Genomic DNA, 16,126 nt, shown 5'->3' on the forward strand with positions numbered 1-16,126 from the left:
AGCCTGGGTGACAGAGTGAGACCCCATCTCAAAAAGAAACAACAAACAAAAACAAAAACAAAAACAAAAACAATGGCCGGGCACGGTGGTTCACACCTGTAATCCCAGCACTTTGGGAGGCCGAGGCAGGCAGATCGCCTGTCGGGAGTTGAAGGCCAGACTGGCCAACATGGTGAAACCTCATCTCTACTAAAAATACAAAAATTAGTCGGGCGTGGTGGCAGAGACCTGTAATCTCAGCTGCTCGGGAGGCTGAGGGAGGAGAATGGCTTGAGCCCAGGAGCTGGAGGTTGCAGTGAGCTGAGATTGCACCACTGCACTCCAGCCTGGGCGACTGAGTGGAGCGGAACTCTGTCTCAAAAAAAAAAAAAAAAAGAGGTTTTTTTAAGATCATCAGCTGTTGTTAGTGTCAGTGTATGTTATGTGTGGCTCAAGACAACTTTGCTTCTTTTAATATAGGCAGGGAAGTCAAAAGATTGGATATCCCTGCTTTATACCAAGAAAGACAACACCCCACATTTGCAATGCCTAAAAACACTACCAGCCATCTGAAAAACATGAGACTTCTCTAACTTCTGTTCTTTTTTGTAGCAGTGGAATCCCACGGTGATATCTGAGGGATGTGGTTACCTTTTGGAGGAGGTTGACGGTTTCTAAGGATGATTCTTTCTGAGTGAAATATTGTCAGTGTCATTGACCTTTTCATTATTTCAACTATTATTATTCCAGGTTATCAATACTCTGGCTGACCTTCGTCATCGTGGGACTGACTTTGGTGGAAGTCTTTGGTTACTTATCATTACTGTGTTTCTGAGAAGTTATAAATTTGCCATCTCCCTCCGCACAAGTTACCTTTCTGTGAGTATACTAACTTTCTGTAGAGGTATACTTGTAATCACAAATAAGAATAAGTTATATGAAACAATTCACGTTTCTGGACTTCATTATGAATATGTGGTTTTACCCCAAAAATCAGGGAAATGATTTATTAGCATAAGAAATATGAAAATATCTGCCATTTACATTATGAAAATTAAATAGGTCGGTGTTTAATAGAATGTCAACAGAGCTTTTGGTCAAAAATAAGTTTTTTTAACCTTTGTGCTATTTGTCACAAATGGAGTATGAGGTTTCGTCACTTAAATAGGAAAGTCTTTCTAAACTCTTCTGCTTTATAGTTCTATCGTATGGGTGGAAGGAAAACTTCCAATCTCCACTCTGAAGATTCACTGCAGAAATGAGCTGACAACAGACAGCTTAACAGGAAAAGAAAAACATAGAACAGGCATAAACATGGGAACCAGCTGAAAAATGAGACTGCTAGAAGGGCTGGATGGTTGATGCTTAAAGAGCACCCTCTTCTGAGGGGAGAGGGAGATAGATGGAGATGTAGGCCATTTAGAGGGGCAGCAAATGATTTTTAGGGGAAATGAAAGAGCCCAAGGAACAAACAGTTGGCCTGAGACAAAGTTCCTCTGAGGTCATAGGGACGAGGTGACAAACTGCCGGAAGGTGAAGGGCAGAACTGCACTGGGTCTCATGATGCAGAGAAAGCCCCAGAGAATCTCTTAGAACTGCCCTCCAAGAGAATCAATGAAAAGTGTGTCTGGGCAGGGTAATTTTGAATGACATCATTCAAAGTGCATGTTCCCACTTGCAACTGGAGAGAGATCAGTATGTCAAAAGTCTGTACTTGGTAAGAATTTGGCTGCTAAGTTGTGCCATAATTTGTCTTTTGAGCCTTTTTTCCTTTGGGGAAGTTGAGCTCTACGTTTTGTCTTGCCATTCATGACAGTAAAAATGTGGCCGTCTGGGGGCTGAACCTCCTTCTGAACAATGATCCAAGATAAAAGTACTAATACCACAATGCTTTTTTATATTCAAGGGAAGAGGAAGTATGTTTCAGTTTTACCGCCTAGATAATTACACGTCATTTGGCACTGCCTTTCAAGATATGTAGAAAACAGAAAATATATGAGTTATGAAGATATCTAGGCACATTTAACATTCTCTGTGCCACTTAGTCCTGAACAGAGAATTTTCGGTATAAATTGGAGGAAGCTTTTTTTTTTTTTTTTTTTTTTTTTTCTTTTCTCACTCCCAAGACGTGTCTCCCTCTGTTGCCCAGGCTGGAGTATAATGGTGTGAGCTCGGCTCACTGCAACCTCCACCTCCTGGCTTCAAGTGATTCCCCTGCCTCAGCCTCTCAAGTAGCTGGGATTACAGGTGCCCACCACCATGCCCAGCTAATTTTTGTATTTTTAGTAGAGTCGGGGTTTTACCATGTTGGCCAGGCTAGTCTCAAAACCCGACCTCAAATGATCCACCCGCCTCAGCCTCCCAAAGTGCTGGGATTACAAGCGTGAGCCACCACGTGAGCCAGGGGAAGTTTTTAAATTTACCACTTTTTAACAATTCCATTTAGGAAAGTTCAGTTGAGCTGTTGGACTTGGACAACTTTGCACCTCTCATCTTTGTCCTTGTCATCTAGTCATCTATACCATTACCTCCTAAGCAGGGACATCATGGGTGCCATGAAGCATTCATGCGTGATGGCATTTCTTTGCCTCTCATTTCTTCGTGTGTTTGACATTTCTCCTAGCTCCAAACTGGGCCAGCTACCTTTCCTATGAAATCTAGCAGTAGCTGTGGGATAGACGTGGTTGCTCTTCTCATCTTTTTAGATTACCCATTGCTTCTCTCGAAATCCTAGTACATGATTTTTTTTTGATCCTATGTGCAGAAATCAGGAAAAAACAAATTCTACAAAGAATTTGAAAGATATTATTTCAGGCCAGGTGTGGTGGCTCATGCCTGTAATCCCAGCACTTTGGGAGGCTGAGGCAGGTGGATCACTTGAGGTCAGCAGTTCAAGACCAGATGGGCCAACATAGTGAAATCCCATCTCTACTAAAAAGACAAAAATTAGCCAGGCATGGTAGCAGGCACCTGTAATCCCAGCTACTTGGGAGGCCGAGGCACAAGAATCGCTTGAATCTGGGAGGTGGAGGTTGCCGTGAGCCACGGTAGCGCCACTGCACTTCAGCATGGTTGAGTGACACTCCGTCTCAAGAAAAAAGTCATTTCAATGACTACCTCAGGAGATTCATAGGTATCTGACCCACATCTGAGATGGGATTTGCATTGCATTTTAGCTATGATGAGAACAAATATTTAATGTCTTCGAAGATTAAAAGCATACTGTGATAATATGGAAATCTTGGTGGGAATTCAGTCATTAGTGAGAATGTTTTGCGTTAAGTTCAAACCGGCCTCAACGAAGCTGATGTGAGGGAAGGGAAAGTGAACTCTGAGTAGAGCAGGGACAGAAGAAAGATGCTCCAGTGCGGATCAGGAAGGAGCAGGGGGTGAAATGTTACAAATTCTAGAACTCAGAGAGCTGAAGGTAATTACTTCCTTTTCAGGTTGTGAAACATGTTAACCTGTGGTAAAATACTTACAAGATGATAATTACCATCTAACCGTGTTGAAGTGTGCAGTTCAGTTGTGTGAAGTATATTCATGTCATTTTTTTTTTTTTTTTTTGAGACGGAGTCTCACTCTGTCACCAGGCTGGAGTGCAGTGGTGGGATCTTGGCTCACTGCAACCTCTGCCTCCTGGGTTCAAGCAGTTCTCCTGCCTCAGCCTCCCGAGTAGCTGGGACTACAGGCGTGCGCCACCATGCTCAGCTAATTTTTGTATTTTTAGTAGAGACAGGGTTTCACCATGTTGGTCAGGCTGGTCTTGAACTCCTAACCTCGTGATCCGCCTGCCTCAGCCTCCCAAAGTGCTGGGATTACAGGCGTGAGCCACCATGCCCAGCGAAATCTAGGGCTGGAACATGGCTGCAGCATATAAATAGAATTGAATTCCATCGTTTTGTTAACCCTGTTTTTTGTTTGTTTGTAGTTGTTGCTGTTTTTGAGACACAGTCTCGCTCTGTCGCCTAGGCTGGAGTGCAGTGGTGCAATCTCGGCTCACGGCAGACTCTGCCTCCTGGGTTCAAACTATTCTCCTGCCTCAGCCTCCCAAGTAGGTGGGACTACAGGCGCCTACCACCACACCCGGCTAATTTTTGTATTTTATTAGAGACAGGGTTTCACCATATTGGCCAGGCTGGTCTGGAACTCCTGACCTTGTGATCCGCCCACCTCGGCCTCCCAAAGTGCTGGGATTACAGGCGTGAGCCACCACACCCAGCCCCTGTTTTGTTTTTGTTTTGCTTGTTTCTTAGGGTTGTTTTTCTATTTATGGTAAAGGCATTGGCTTTCCATTTGTAGCATCAATCGAATATTTCCTGTTAACAATAACCTTATGTCATAGTAAATGGTAAAGGGATTTAAAGCAGTGGTTTTCAGCTGCCAGAGGCCTGAGTGAGTTTGGGCACACTCTGTGTGATCGGGCAGAAGGCCTGTGGGAAGTTTAGCCGAGGACAGGGCCAGGAAAGGTGATGGACAGTGGGGGTCTGTCCTGGTCACCAGGCCCCTGGGTCCTGCCCACCTGCTTGGAGCTCCCCACCCATCACACACGATGCTGCCAAGCCCTCTGGGTATTGTGGGCAAATACCTTAGGAGAGAAGCTGATGAACTTTGTTTCTTGAAATGCACAGATTCCTTGGACATCCCTGAGAGATCAATCATGAAAGTCAACTTGGTTTTCTCCCCCTCATTTGGGTTCAGAATTTAAAGTCCACACACACAGGCAGTAAGATGATATAGATAAGGACATCATCACTCGGTTTCGGATGTTAAAATGTCTAGGTGGGTTAGGGGTGATTTGAGATCACACAACCTTGTGCCACAAAGAGGAATTCCCAGGCCAGAGGGAGACATTTTATTGCCATGTTATGATCTTATCATTGAGTTGAAAGGCAATCTTGTTTCATTTTGGATTCTTTCTTATGTTTATGTCTTATAAGGGCACTTTGAATTTCCAAGCAAATAATAATTTTGAATTAGCTTTTAATCGTTGACTTCTAGCACAGTTATATGATCAGAAACATGCTGTGTGATTGGATTGCTCTCAAACATATTGAGATTTGCTGGAACAAAATAAGTCAGGTTAATTTTTGTAAATGTACCATGCCTGCTTAAAATGAATGTATGTACATTTGTTCCTGAGATACAGGTTGATGGGCGGATGGCTACATGGATGTGATGGAGATGTTTTACTATCGGGACCTTCCGCATCCTGCTGATGTTTTGTTGCTTAAGATATGAATGGCTGAGCGGAGGCTGTAAACCCTGGCACTCTGCTTGGGTATGAGGTTCTTCCTGCCATCCTGCCATCATTTGTTTTTTATGTTTTGTCGCCAAAAGTGACCTTGAGGAACCCTGGGAGCTCAGGAAGGAAGGAGCGCCCAGAAGCAGGGACAGGGAGCTGGTTGGGGAGGACCAGAAATCAGGTTTGTGAAGGTTCCAGAGAGGACCTGGCCTTGGGAGGAGCGTGGGGGACTGAGATGGGGGAGGGGTCATTGGAATGATGCGGGCGCTACTTGGAATGTCCATTGTGAGGCACCACCGGGGTCATCAGGGATTGGTGGAGAGGGAGTATGAAGCCCCAGGGTTGCTAAGGGAGGGCCCAGACCGAAGAAGGTTTGGTGGAAAGCAGAACCTTAGTCTCCCTCTAATTGCTCCTAAGCCTCAATGCTCCCTTGCCCCGCGTGTCCTGTTGCTTCCCTGATCTTCTCCGTGACCTGTAGCTAAGCCTTCCACCAGCGCTTGAGTACTTAATTTGAACCGGATCCTTTCCCAGACCCTTTCTTCTTCTCCTCCTCCTCCTCCACCTCCTCCAGGTGCCCAACAGCCCCCTTCTCCTCCTTTCCCTTCCCTTACTTCCCCCCTTCCCCTCCCCTTCCCCTCCCCTTACTTCCCCCCTTCCCCTCCCCTTCCCCTCCCCCTCCCCTCCCCCTCCCCTCCCCCTCCCCTTCCCCTCCCCTTCCCCTCCCCTTCCCCTCCCCTTCCCCTCCCCCTCCCCTCCCCTTCCCCTCCCCCTCCCCTCCCCTCCCCCTCCCCAACTCAGATCCGGCCCCCGGTCCCCGTCCCGTTCCCTCCCCCCTGCCCTAAGCCACCTCCACCTCTGTCCTGGCCGCCTCAGGGCGCCTGAAAGGACCAGGACATGCGGGTGCTGTGGCTGCTCTTTTGGCTCCTCTTTTGGCTCCTGCTGGCATTTATCAGCCATCAGTCCACCTGTGTGAGTGGACGGGTGCTGTGGCTGCTCTTTCGGCTCCTCTTTTGGCTCCTGCTGGGATTTATCAGCCATCAGTCCACCTGTGTGAGTAGACGCTGGACCCGCGGGGTTTCTTCCTTTTTACTGGGCTGTGTCACGCGGCATGAAATGACACAGCTCAGGCCTGTAATCCCAGCACTTTAGGGGGCCGAGGTGGGCAGATCACTTGAGTCCAGGAGTTGAAGACTAGCCAGGGCATCATAGCAAAACCCCATCTCTACAAAAAATTCCAAAAAAGATTAGTCGGGCCTGGTGGTGCGTACCTGTTATCCCAGTTACTGGAGAGGCTGAGGTGGGAGGATCGCTTGGGCCCAGGAGCTGGCCGTTGCAGTGAGCCGAGATGGCCCCGCTGCACTCTTGTCTCTAACAAACAAAACGGACCAAAACGAAGTGAAATGTCATTTGATTTGTGTCATCTGGTTTGATGACTTTTTTTTTTTTTAGACAGAGCTGGAGTGCAGTGGCAAGATCTCGGCTCACTGCAACCTCCGCTTCCGGGGTTCAAGCAATTGTCCCGCCTCAGCCTCCTGAGTAGCTCTGATTACAACGCCTGGCTAATTTCTGTATTTTTAGTAGCGACGGGGTTTCACCATGTTCGCCAGGATAGTCTCCATCTCTTCACCTCGTGATCCGCCTGCCTCGGCCTCCCAGTGCTGGGATTACAGGCGTGAGCCACCGCGCCTGGCCAAACTATATAACCTTAAGTGTAAGTTTACTAACTTTGGAAAGTACATACACCAGCATAAACCAACCCCCTTTCAAGATCTACATTATTTTATTTATTTATTTATTTTTTTGAGACAGTTTCTCCCTTGTTGCCGAGGCTGGAGTGCAATGGGGCAATATCAGCTCACCGCAACCTCTGCTTCCCAGATTCGAGCGATTCTCCTGCCTCAGCCTCCCGAGTGGCTGGGATTACAGACATGTGCCACCACTCCCAGCTAATTTTGTATTTTTAGTAGAGATAGGGTTTCTCCATGTTGGTCAGGCTGGTTTTGAACTCCCGACCTCAGGTGATCCGCCCGCCTCGGCCTCCCAAAGCATTGGGATTACAGGCATGAACCACCGTGCCCAGCCAAGATCTACACTATTATGTCACCCCAGAAAGTGAACTCTCACTCTTCCCAGCCAGTCTCTTTCTTATCCTAGGTTAGCTTGCTTATTCTGGAATTTCGTGTATACAGATGCATGCCATGCCATAGGTACTCTTTTGTGTCTGCTTTATTCTGCTCAACACCATGTTTCTGAAATCATGACCATTGTTGTATGGTTCTCTAAGTCCATCATTTCCATTTCAGACTCAGCATATGCTGAGTTCAACCTGTTGAAGGGCTATCTCTGTTTAATTCACCATCTTGAAAGAAACATTTAAAATTGAGATGTTTTCAAGAATATATAGTTAAATCCTGAGGAATCGATGTAGAAATGTTATCGTCTTCACTCACATAAGAGTCTAATGGAATTAATGTCAACAATCTTAGAGAAATCCCACACTATTCATGCCATTTTCATGATCTCCACCTTGGTAATTTTTTTTTTTTTTTTTTTTTTTTTTTTTTTTTTTTGAGACAGAGTCTCGCTCTGTCACCCAGGCTGAAGTGCAGTGGTGCGATCTCGGCTCACTGCAACCTCTGCCTCCCGGGTTCAAGTGATTCTTCTGCCTCAGCCTCCCAAGTAGCTGGAACTATAGGCGGGTGCCACCATGCCCTGCTAATTTTTTGTATTTTTAGTAGAGATTGGTTTCACCGTGTTAGCTAGGATGGTCTCAATCTCCTGATCTCGCGGTCCACCCACCTCGGCTTCCCAAAGTGCTGGGATTGCAGGCGTGAGCCACCACGCCCGGCCCACCTTGTTAATTTTTAAGCACTAAAATTCGATACTTATTTGTGAATGAAGTAATCTCTTCATTGTATTTTTTTTTTTTTTTTTTACTTATGCTGAGCTTTAAATGACAAAGATTCATATAATCCAAGAGAGAAGTATTATTTAGAGGGATTCTTTTACCATGTGATATATAATAAATGCATCCAATGTTATACATCAATTTAAAAAACAAGTAAATAACTAAAGAAAAGATAACTACTGGCCAGGTGCAGTGGCTCACACTTGTATTCCCAGCACTTTGGGAGGCCGAGGCAGGTGGATCATGAGGTCAGGAGTTGGAGACCAGCCTGGCCAAGATGGTGAAACCCTGTTTCTACTAAAAATACAAAAATTAGCCGAGCGTGGTGGCAGGCGCCTGTAATCCCAGTTACTCAGTAGCTGAGGCAGGAGAATCGCTTGAACCCGGGAGGCGGAGGTTGCAGTGAGCTGAGATCATGCCACTGCAATCTAGCCTGGGTGACAGAGCAAGACTTTGTCTTAAAACAAAAAGAAAAGGAAAGATAATTACTTTATACTTAGCTTGTCTTAGCCATGAGTGACGGGCTGCATGTGGCCCAGGACAGTTTTGAATGCAGTTCAGCACAAATTTGTAAACTTTCTTAAAACATTAGGAGATTTTGGCCAGGTACAGTGGCTCATGCCTGTAATCCCAGCACTTTGGGAGGCTGAGGCGGGCAGATTACCTGAGGTCAGGAGTTCGAGACCACCCTGGCCAACATGGCAAAACCCCATCTCCACAAAAAATAAAAAAATTTGCTGAGTGCACTGTCAGGCACCTGTACTCCCAGCTACTCAGGAGGCTGAGGCAGGAGAATCACTTGAACCTGAGAGGCAGAGGTTGCAGTGAGCCGAGAGCACACCACTGCACTCCAGCCTGGGTGACAGAGTGAGACCCCATCTCAAAAAGAAACAACAAACAAAAACAAAAACAAAAACAATGGCCGGGCACGGTGGTTCACACCTGTAATCCCAGCACTTTGGGAGGCCGAGGCAGGCAGATCGCCTGTCGGGAGTTGAAGGCCAGACTGGCCAACATGGTGAAACCTCATCTCTACTAAAAATACAAAAATTAGTCGGGCGTGGTGGCAGAGACCTGTAATCTCAGCTGCTCGGGAGGCTGAGGGAGGAGAATGGCTTGAGCCCAGGAGCTGGAGGTTGCAGTGAGCTGAGATTGCACCACTGCACTCCAGCCTGGGCGACTGAGTGGAGCGGAACTCTGTGTCAAAAAAAAAAAAAAAGAGGTTTTTTTAAGATCATCAGCTGTTGTTAGTGTCAGTGTATGTTATGTGTGGCTCAAGACAACTTTGCTTCTTTTAATATAGGCAGGGAAGTCAAAAGATTGGATATCCCTGCTTTATACCAAGAAAGACAACACCCCACATTTGCAATGCCTAAAAACACTACCAGCCATCTGAAAAACATGAGACTTCTCTAACTTCTGTTCTTTTTTGTAGCAGTGGAATCCCACGGTGATATCTGAGGGATGTGGTTACCTTTTGGAGGAGGTTGACGGTTTCTAAGGATGATTCTTTCTGAGTGAAATATTGTCAGTGTCATTGACCTTTTCATTATTTCAACTATTATTATTCCAGGTTATCAATACTCTGGCTGACCTTCGTCATCGTGGGACTGACTTTGGTGGAAGTCTTTGGTTACTTATCATTACTGTGTTTCTGAGAAGTTATAAATTTGCCATCTCCCTCCGCACAAGTTACCTTTCTGTGAGTATACTAACTTTCTGTAGAGGTATACTTGTAATCACAAATAAGAATAAGTTATATGAAACAATTCACGTTTCTGGACTTCATTATGAATATGTGGTTTTACCCCAAAAATCAGGGAAATGATTTATTAGCATAAGAAATATGAAAATATCTGCCATTTACATTATGAAAATTAAATAGGTCGGTGTTTAATAGAATGTCAACAGAGCTTTTGGTCAAAAATAAGTTTTTTTAACCTTTGTGCTATTTGTCACAAATGGAGTATGAGGTTTCGTCACTTAAATAGGAAAGTCTTTCTAAACTCTTCTGCTTTATAGTTCTATCGTATGGGTGGAAGGAAAACTTCCAATCTCCACTCTGAAGATTCACTGCAGAAATGAGCTGACAACAGACAGCTTAACAGGAAAAGAAAAACATAGAACAGGCATAAACATGGGAACCAGCTGAAAAATGAGACTGCTAGAAGGGCTGGATGGTTGATGCTTAAAGAGCACCCTCTTCTGAGGGGAGAGGGAGATAGATGGAGATGTAGGCCATTTAGAGGGGCAGCAAATGATTTTTAGGGGAAATGAAAGAGCCCAAGGAACAAACAGTTGGCCTGAGACAAAGTTCCTCTGAGGTCATAGGGACGAGGTGACAAACTGCCGGAAGGTGAAGGGCAGAACTGCACTGGGTCTCATGATGCAGAGAAAGCCCCAGAGAATCTCTTAGAACTGCCCTCCAAGAGAATCAATGAAAAGTGTGTCTGGGCAGGGTAATTTTGAATGACATCATTCAAAGTGCATGTTCCCACTTGCAACTGGAGAGAGATCAGTATGTCAAAAGTCTGTACTTGGTAAGAATTTGGCTGCTAAGTTGTGCCATAATTTGTCTTTTGAGCCTTTTTTCCTTTGGGGAAGTTGAGCTCTACATTTTGTCTTGCCATTCATGACAGTAAAAATGTGGTCGTCTGGGGGCTGAACCTCCTTCTGAACAATGATCCAAGATAAAAGTACTAATACCACAATGCTTTTTTATATTCAAGGGAAGAGGAAGTATGTTTCAGTTTTACCGCCTAGATAATTACACGTCATTTGGCACTGCCTTTCAAGATATGTAGAAAACAGAAAATATATGAGTTATGAAGATATCTAGGCACATTTAACATTCTCTGTGCCACTTAGTCCTGAACAGAGAATTTTCGGTATAAATTGGAGGAAGCTTTTTTTTTTTTTTTTTTTTTTTTCTTTTCTCACTCCCAAGACGTGTCTCCCTCTGTTGCCCAGGCTGGAGTATAATGGTGTGAGCTCGGCTCACTGCAACCTCCACCTCCTGGCTTCAAGTGATTCCCCTGCCTCAGCCTCTCAAGTAGCTGGGATTACAGGTGCCCACCACCATGCCCAGCTAATTTTTGTATTTTTAGTAGAGTCGGGGTTTTACCATGTTGGCCAGGCTAGTCTCAAAACCCGACCTCAAATGATCCACCCGCCTCAGCCTCCCAAAGTGCTGGGATTACAAGCGTGAGCCACCACGTGAGCCAGGGGAAGTTTTTAAATTTACCACTTTTTAACAATTCCATTTAAGAAAGTTCAGTTGAGCTGTTGGACTTGGACAACTTTGCACCTCTCATCTTTGTCCTTGTCATCTAGTCATCTATACCATTACCTCCTAAGCAGGGACATCATGGGTGCCATGAAGCATTCATGCGTGATGGCATTTCTTTGCCTCTCATTTCTTCGTGTGTTTGACATTTCTCCTAGCTCCAAACTGGGCCAGCTACCTTTCCTATGAAATCTAGCAGTAGCTGTGGGATAGACGTGGTTGCTCTTCTCATCTTTTTAGATTACCCATTGCTTCTCTCGAAATCCTAGTACATGATTTTTTTTTGATCCTATGTGCAGAAATCAGGAAAAAACAAATTCTACAAAGAATTTGAAAGATATTATTTCAGGCCAGGTGTGGTGGCTCATGCCTGTAATCCCAGCACTTTGGGAGGCTGAGGCAGGTGGATCACTTGAGGTCAGCAGTTCAAGACCAGATGGGCCAACATAGTGAAATCCCATCTCTACTAAAAAGACAAAAATTAGCCAGGCATGGTAGCAGGCACCTGTAATCCCAGCTACTTGGGAGGCCGAGGCACAAGAATCGCTTGAATCTGGGAGGTGGAGGTTGCCGTGAGCCACGGTAGCGCCACTGCACTTCAGCATGGTTGAGTGACACTCCGTCTCAAGAAAAAAGTCATTTCAATGACTACCTCAGGAGATTCATAGGTATCTGACCCACATCTGAGATGGGATTTGCATTGCATTTTAGCTATGATGAGAACAAATATTTAATGTCTTCGAAGATTAAAAGCATACTGTGATAATATGGAAATCTTGGTGGGAATTCAGTCATTAGTGAGAATGTTTTGCGTTAAGTTCAAACCGGCCTCAACGAAGCTGATGTGAGGGAAGGGAAAGTGAACTCTGAGTAGAGCAGGGACAGAAGAAAGATGCTCCAGTGCGGATCAGGAAGGAGCAGGGGGTGAAATGTTACAAATTCTAGAACTCAGAGAGCTGAAGGTAATTACTTCCTTTTCAGGTTGTGAAACATGTTAACCTGTGGTAAAATACTTACAAGATGATAATTACCATCTAACCGTGTTGAAGTGTGCAGTTCAGTTGTGTGAAGTATATTCATGTCATTTTTTTTTTTTTTTTTGAGACGGAGTCTCACTCTGTCACCAGGCTGGAGTGCAGTGGTGGGATCTTGGCTCACTGCAACCTCTGCCTCCTGGGTTCAAGCAGTTCTCCTGCCTCAGCCTCCCGAGTAGCTGGGACTACAGGCGTGCGCCACCATGCTCAGCTAATTTTTGTATTTTTAGTAGAGACAGGGTTTCACCATGTTGGTCAGGCTGGTCTTGAACTCCTAACCTCGTGATCCGCCTGCCTCAGCCTCCCAAAGTGCTGGGATTACAGGCGTGAGCCACCATGCCCAGCGAAATCTAGGGCTGGAACATGGCTGCAGCATATAAATAGAATTGAATTCCATCGTTTTGTTAACCCTGTTTTTTGTTTGTTTGTAGTTGTTGCTGTTTTTGAGACACAGTCTCGCTCTGTCGCCTAGGCTGGAGTGCAGTGGTGCAATCTCGGCTCACGGCAGACTCTGCCTCCTGGGTTCAAACTATTCTCCTGCCTCAGCCTCCCAAGTAGGTGGGACTACAGGCGCCTACCACCACACCCGGCTAATTTTTGTATTTTATTAGAGACAGGGTTTCACCATATTGGCCAGGCTGGTCTGGAACTCCTGACCTTGTGATCCGCCCACCTCGGCCTCCCAAAGTGCTGGGATTACAGGCGTGAGCCACCACACCCAGCCCCTGTTTTGTTTTTGTTTTGCTTGTTTCTTAGGGTTGTTTTTCTATTTATGGTAAAGGCATTGGCTTTCCATTTGTAGCATCAATCGAATATTTCCTGTTAACAATAACCTTATGTCATAGTAAATGGTAAAGGGATTTAAAGCAGTGGTTTTCAGCTGCCAGAGGCCTGAGTGAGTTTGGGCACACTCTGTGTGATCGGGCAGAAGGCCTGTGGGAAGTTTAGCCGAGGACAGGGCCAGGAAAGGTGATGGACAGTGGGGGTCTGTCCTGGTCACCAGGCCCCTGGGTCCTGCCCACCTGCTTGGAGCTCCCCACCCATCACACACGATGCTGCCAAGCCCTCTGGGTATTGTGGGCAAATACCTTAGGAGAGAAGCTGATGAACTTTGTTTCTTGAAATGCACAGATTCCTTGGACATCCCTGAGAGATCAATCATGAAAGTCAACTTGGTTTTCTCCCCCTCATTTGGGTTCAGAATTTAAAGTCCACACACACAGGCAGTAAGATGATATAGATAAGGACATCATCACTCGGTTTCGGATGTTAAAATGTCTAGGTGGGTTAGGGGTGATTTGAGATCACACAACCTTGTGGCACAAAGAGGAATTCCCAGGCCAGAGGGAGACATTTTATTGCCATGTTATGATCTTATCATTGAGTTGAAAGGCAATCTTGTTTCATTTTGGATTCTTTCTTATGTTTATGTCTTATAAGGGCACTTTGAATTTCCAAGCAAATAATAATTTTGAATTAGCTTTTAATCGTTGACTTCTAGCACAGTTATATGATCAGAAACATGCTGTGTGATTGGATTGCTCTCAAACATATTGAGATTTGCTGGAACAAAATAAGTCAGGTTAATTTTTGTAAATGTACCATGCCTGCTTAAAATGAATGTATGTACATTTGTTCCTGAGATACAGGTTGATGGGCGGATGGCTACATGGATGTGATGGAGATGTTTTACTATCGGGACCTTCCGCATCCTGCTGATGTTTTGTTGCTTAAGATATGAATGGCTGAGCGGAGGCTGTAAACCCTGGCACTCTGCTTGGGTATGAGGTTCTTCCTGCCATCCTGCCATCATTTGTTTTTTATGTTTTGTCGCCAAAAGTGACCTTGAGGAACCCTGGGAGCTCAGGAAGGAAGGAGCGCCCAGAAGCAGGGACAGGGAGCTGGTTGGGGAGGACCAGAAATCAGGTTTGTGAAGGTTCCAGAGAGGACCTGGCCTTGGGAGGAGCGTGGGGGACTGAGATGGGGGAGGGGTCATTGGAATGATGCGGGCGCTACTTGGAATGTCCATTGTGAGGCACCACCGGGGTCATCAGGGATTGGTGGAGAGGGAGTATGAAGCCCCAGGGTTGCTAAGGGAGGGCCCAGACCGAAGAAGGTTTGGTGGAAAGCAGAACCTTAGTCTCCCTCTAATTGCTCCTAAGCCTCAACGCTCCCTTGCCCCGCGTGTCCTGTTGCTTCCCTGATCTTCTCCGTGACCTGTAGCTAAGCCTTCCACCAGCGCTTGAGTACTTAATTTGAACCGGATCCTTTCCCAGACCCTTTCTTCTTCTCCTCCTCCTCCTCCACCTCCTCCAGGTGCCCAACAGCCCCCTTCTCCTCCTTTCCCTTCCCTTACTTCCCCCCTTCCCCTCCCCTTCCCCTCCCCTTACTTCCCCCCTTCCCCTCCCCTTCCCCTCCCCCTCCCCTCCCCCTCCCCTTCCCCTCCCCTTCCCCTCCCCTTCCCCTCCCCTTCCCCTCCCCCTCCCCTCCCCTCCCCCTCCCCAACTCAGATCCGGCCCCCGGTCCCCGTCCCGTTCCCTCCCCCCTGCCCTAAGCCACCTCCACCTCTGTCCTGGCCGCCTCAGGGCGCCTGAAAGGACCAGGACATGCGGGTGCTGTGGCTGCTCTTTTGGCTCCTCTTTTGGCTCCTGCTGGCATTTATCAGCCATCAGTCCACCTGTGTGAGTGGACGGGTGCTGTGGCTGCTCTTTCGGCTCCTCTTTTGGCTCCTGCTGGGATTTATCAGCCATCAGTCCACCTGTGTGAGTAGACGCTGGACCCGTGGGGTTTCTTCCTTTTTACTGGGCTGTGTCACGCGGCATGAAATGACACAGCTCAGGCCTGTAATCCCAGCACTTTAGGGGGCCGAGGTGGGCAGATCACTTGAGTCCAGGAGTTGAAGACTAGCCAGGGCATCATAGCAAAACCCCATCTCTACAAAAAATTCCAAAAAAGATTAGTCGGGCCTGGTGGTGCGTACCTGTTATCCCAGTTACTGGAGAGGCTGAGGTGGGAGGATCGCTTGGGCCCAGGAGCTGGCCGTTGCAGTGAGCCGAGATGGCCCCGCTGCACTCTTGTCTCTAACAAACAAAACGGACCAAAACGAAGTGAAATGTCATTTGATTTGTGTCATCTGGTTTGATGACTTTTTTTTTTTTTAGACAGAGCTGGAGTGCAGTGGCAAGATCTCGGCTCACTGCAACCTCCGCTTCCGGGGTTCAAGCAATTGTCCCGCCTCAGCCTCCTGAGTAGCTCTGATTACAACGCCTGGCTAATTTCTGTATTTTTAGTAGCGACGGGGTTTCACCATGTTCGCCAGGATAGTCTCCATCTCTTCACCTCGTGATCCGCCTGCCTCGGCCTCCCAGTGCTGGGATTACAGGCGTGAGCCACCGCGCCTGGCCAAACTATATAACCTTAAGTGTAAGTTTACTAACTTTGGAAAGTACATACACCAGCATAAACCAACCCCCTTTCAAGATCTACATTATTTTATTTATTTATTTATTTTTTTGAGACAGTTTCTCCCTTGTTGCCGAGGCTGGAGTGCAATGGGGCAATATCAGCTCACCGCAACCTCTGCTTCCCAGATTCGAGCGATTCTCCTGCCTCAGCCTCCCGAGTGGCTGGGATTACAGACATGTGCCACCACTCCCAGCTAATTTTGTATTTTT

At 46.5% G+C, this 16,126-nt stretch overlaps 1 protein-coding gene across 1 annotated transcript in view; it reads left to right on the top strand.

Moving 5' to 3' along the window:
• Window positions 1–1,187: 1,187 nt before the first annotated feature.
• LOC134729351 (uncharacterized) overlaps window positions 1,188–16,126 on the top strand; it is a gene marked incomplete at its 3' end in the record, with an annotated part of 71,251 nt that continues 56,312 nt past the window's right edge. The window contains exons 1-2 of the mRNA XM_063597953.1: window positions 1,188–1,231; window positions 9,672–9,834. Of these exons, the coding sequence (XP_063454023.1) occupies window positions 1,188–1,231; window positions 9,672–9,834 (207 nt within the window). The remainder of the gene's footprint in view (window positions 1,232–9,671; window positions 9,835–16,126) is intronic.

Source organism: Pan paniscus, chromosome 18, assembly GCF_029289425.2.
Source record: "Pan paniscus chromosome 18, NHGRI_mPanPan1-v2.0_pri, whole genome shotgun sequence".
NCBI classification, from domain to species: Eukaryota; Metazoa; Chordata; class Mammalia; order Primates; family Hominidae; genus Pan; species Pan paniscus.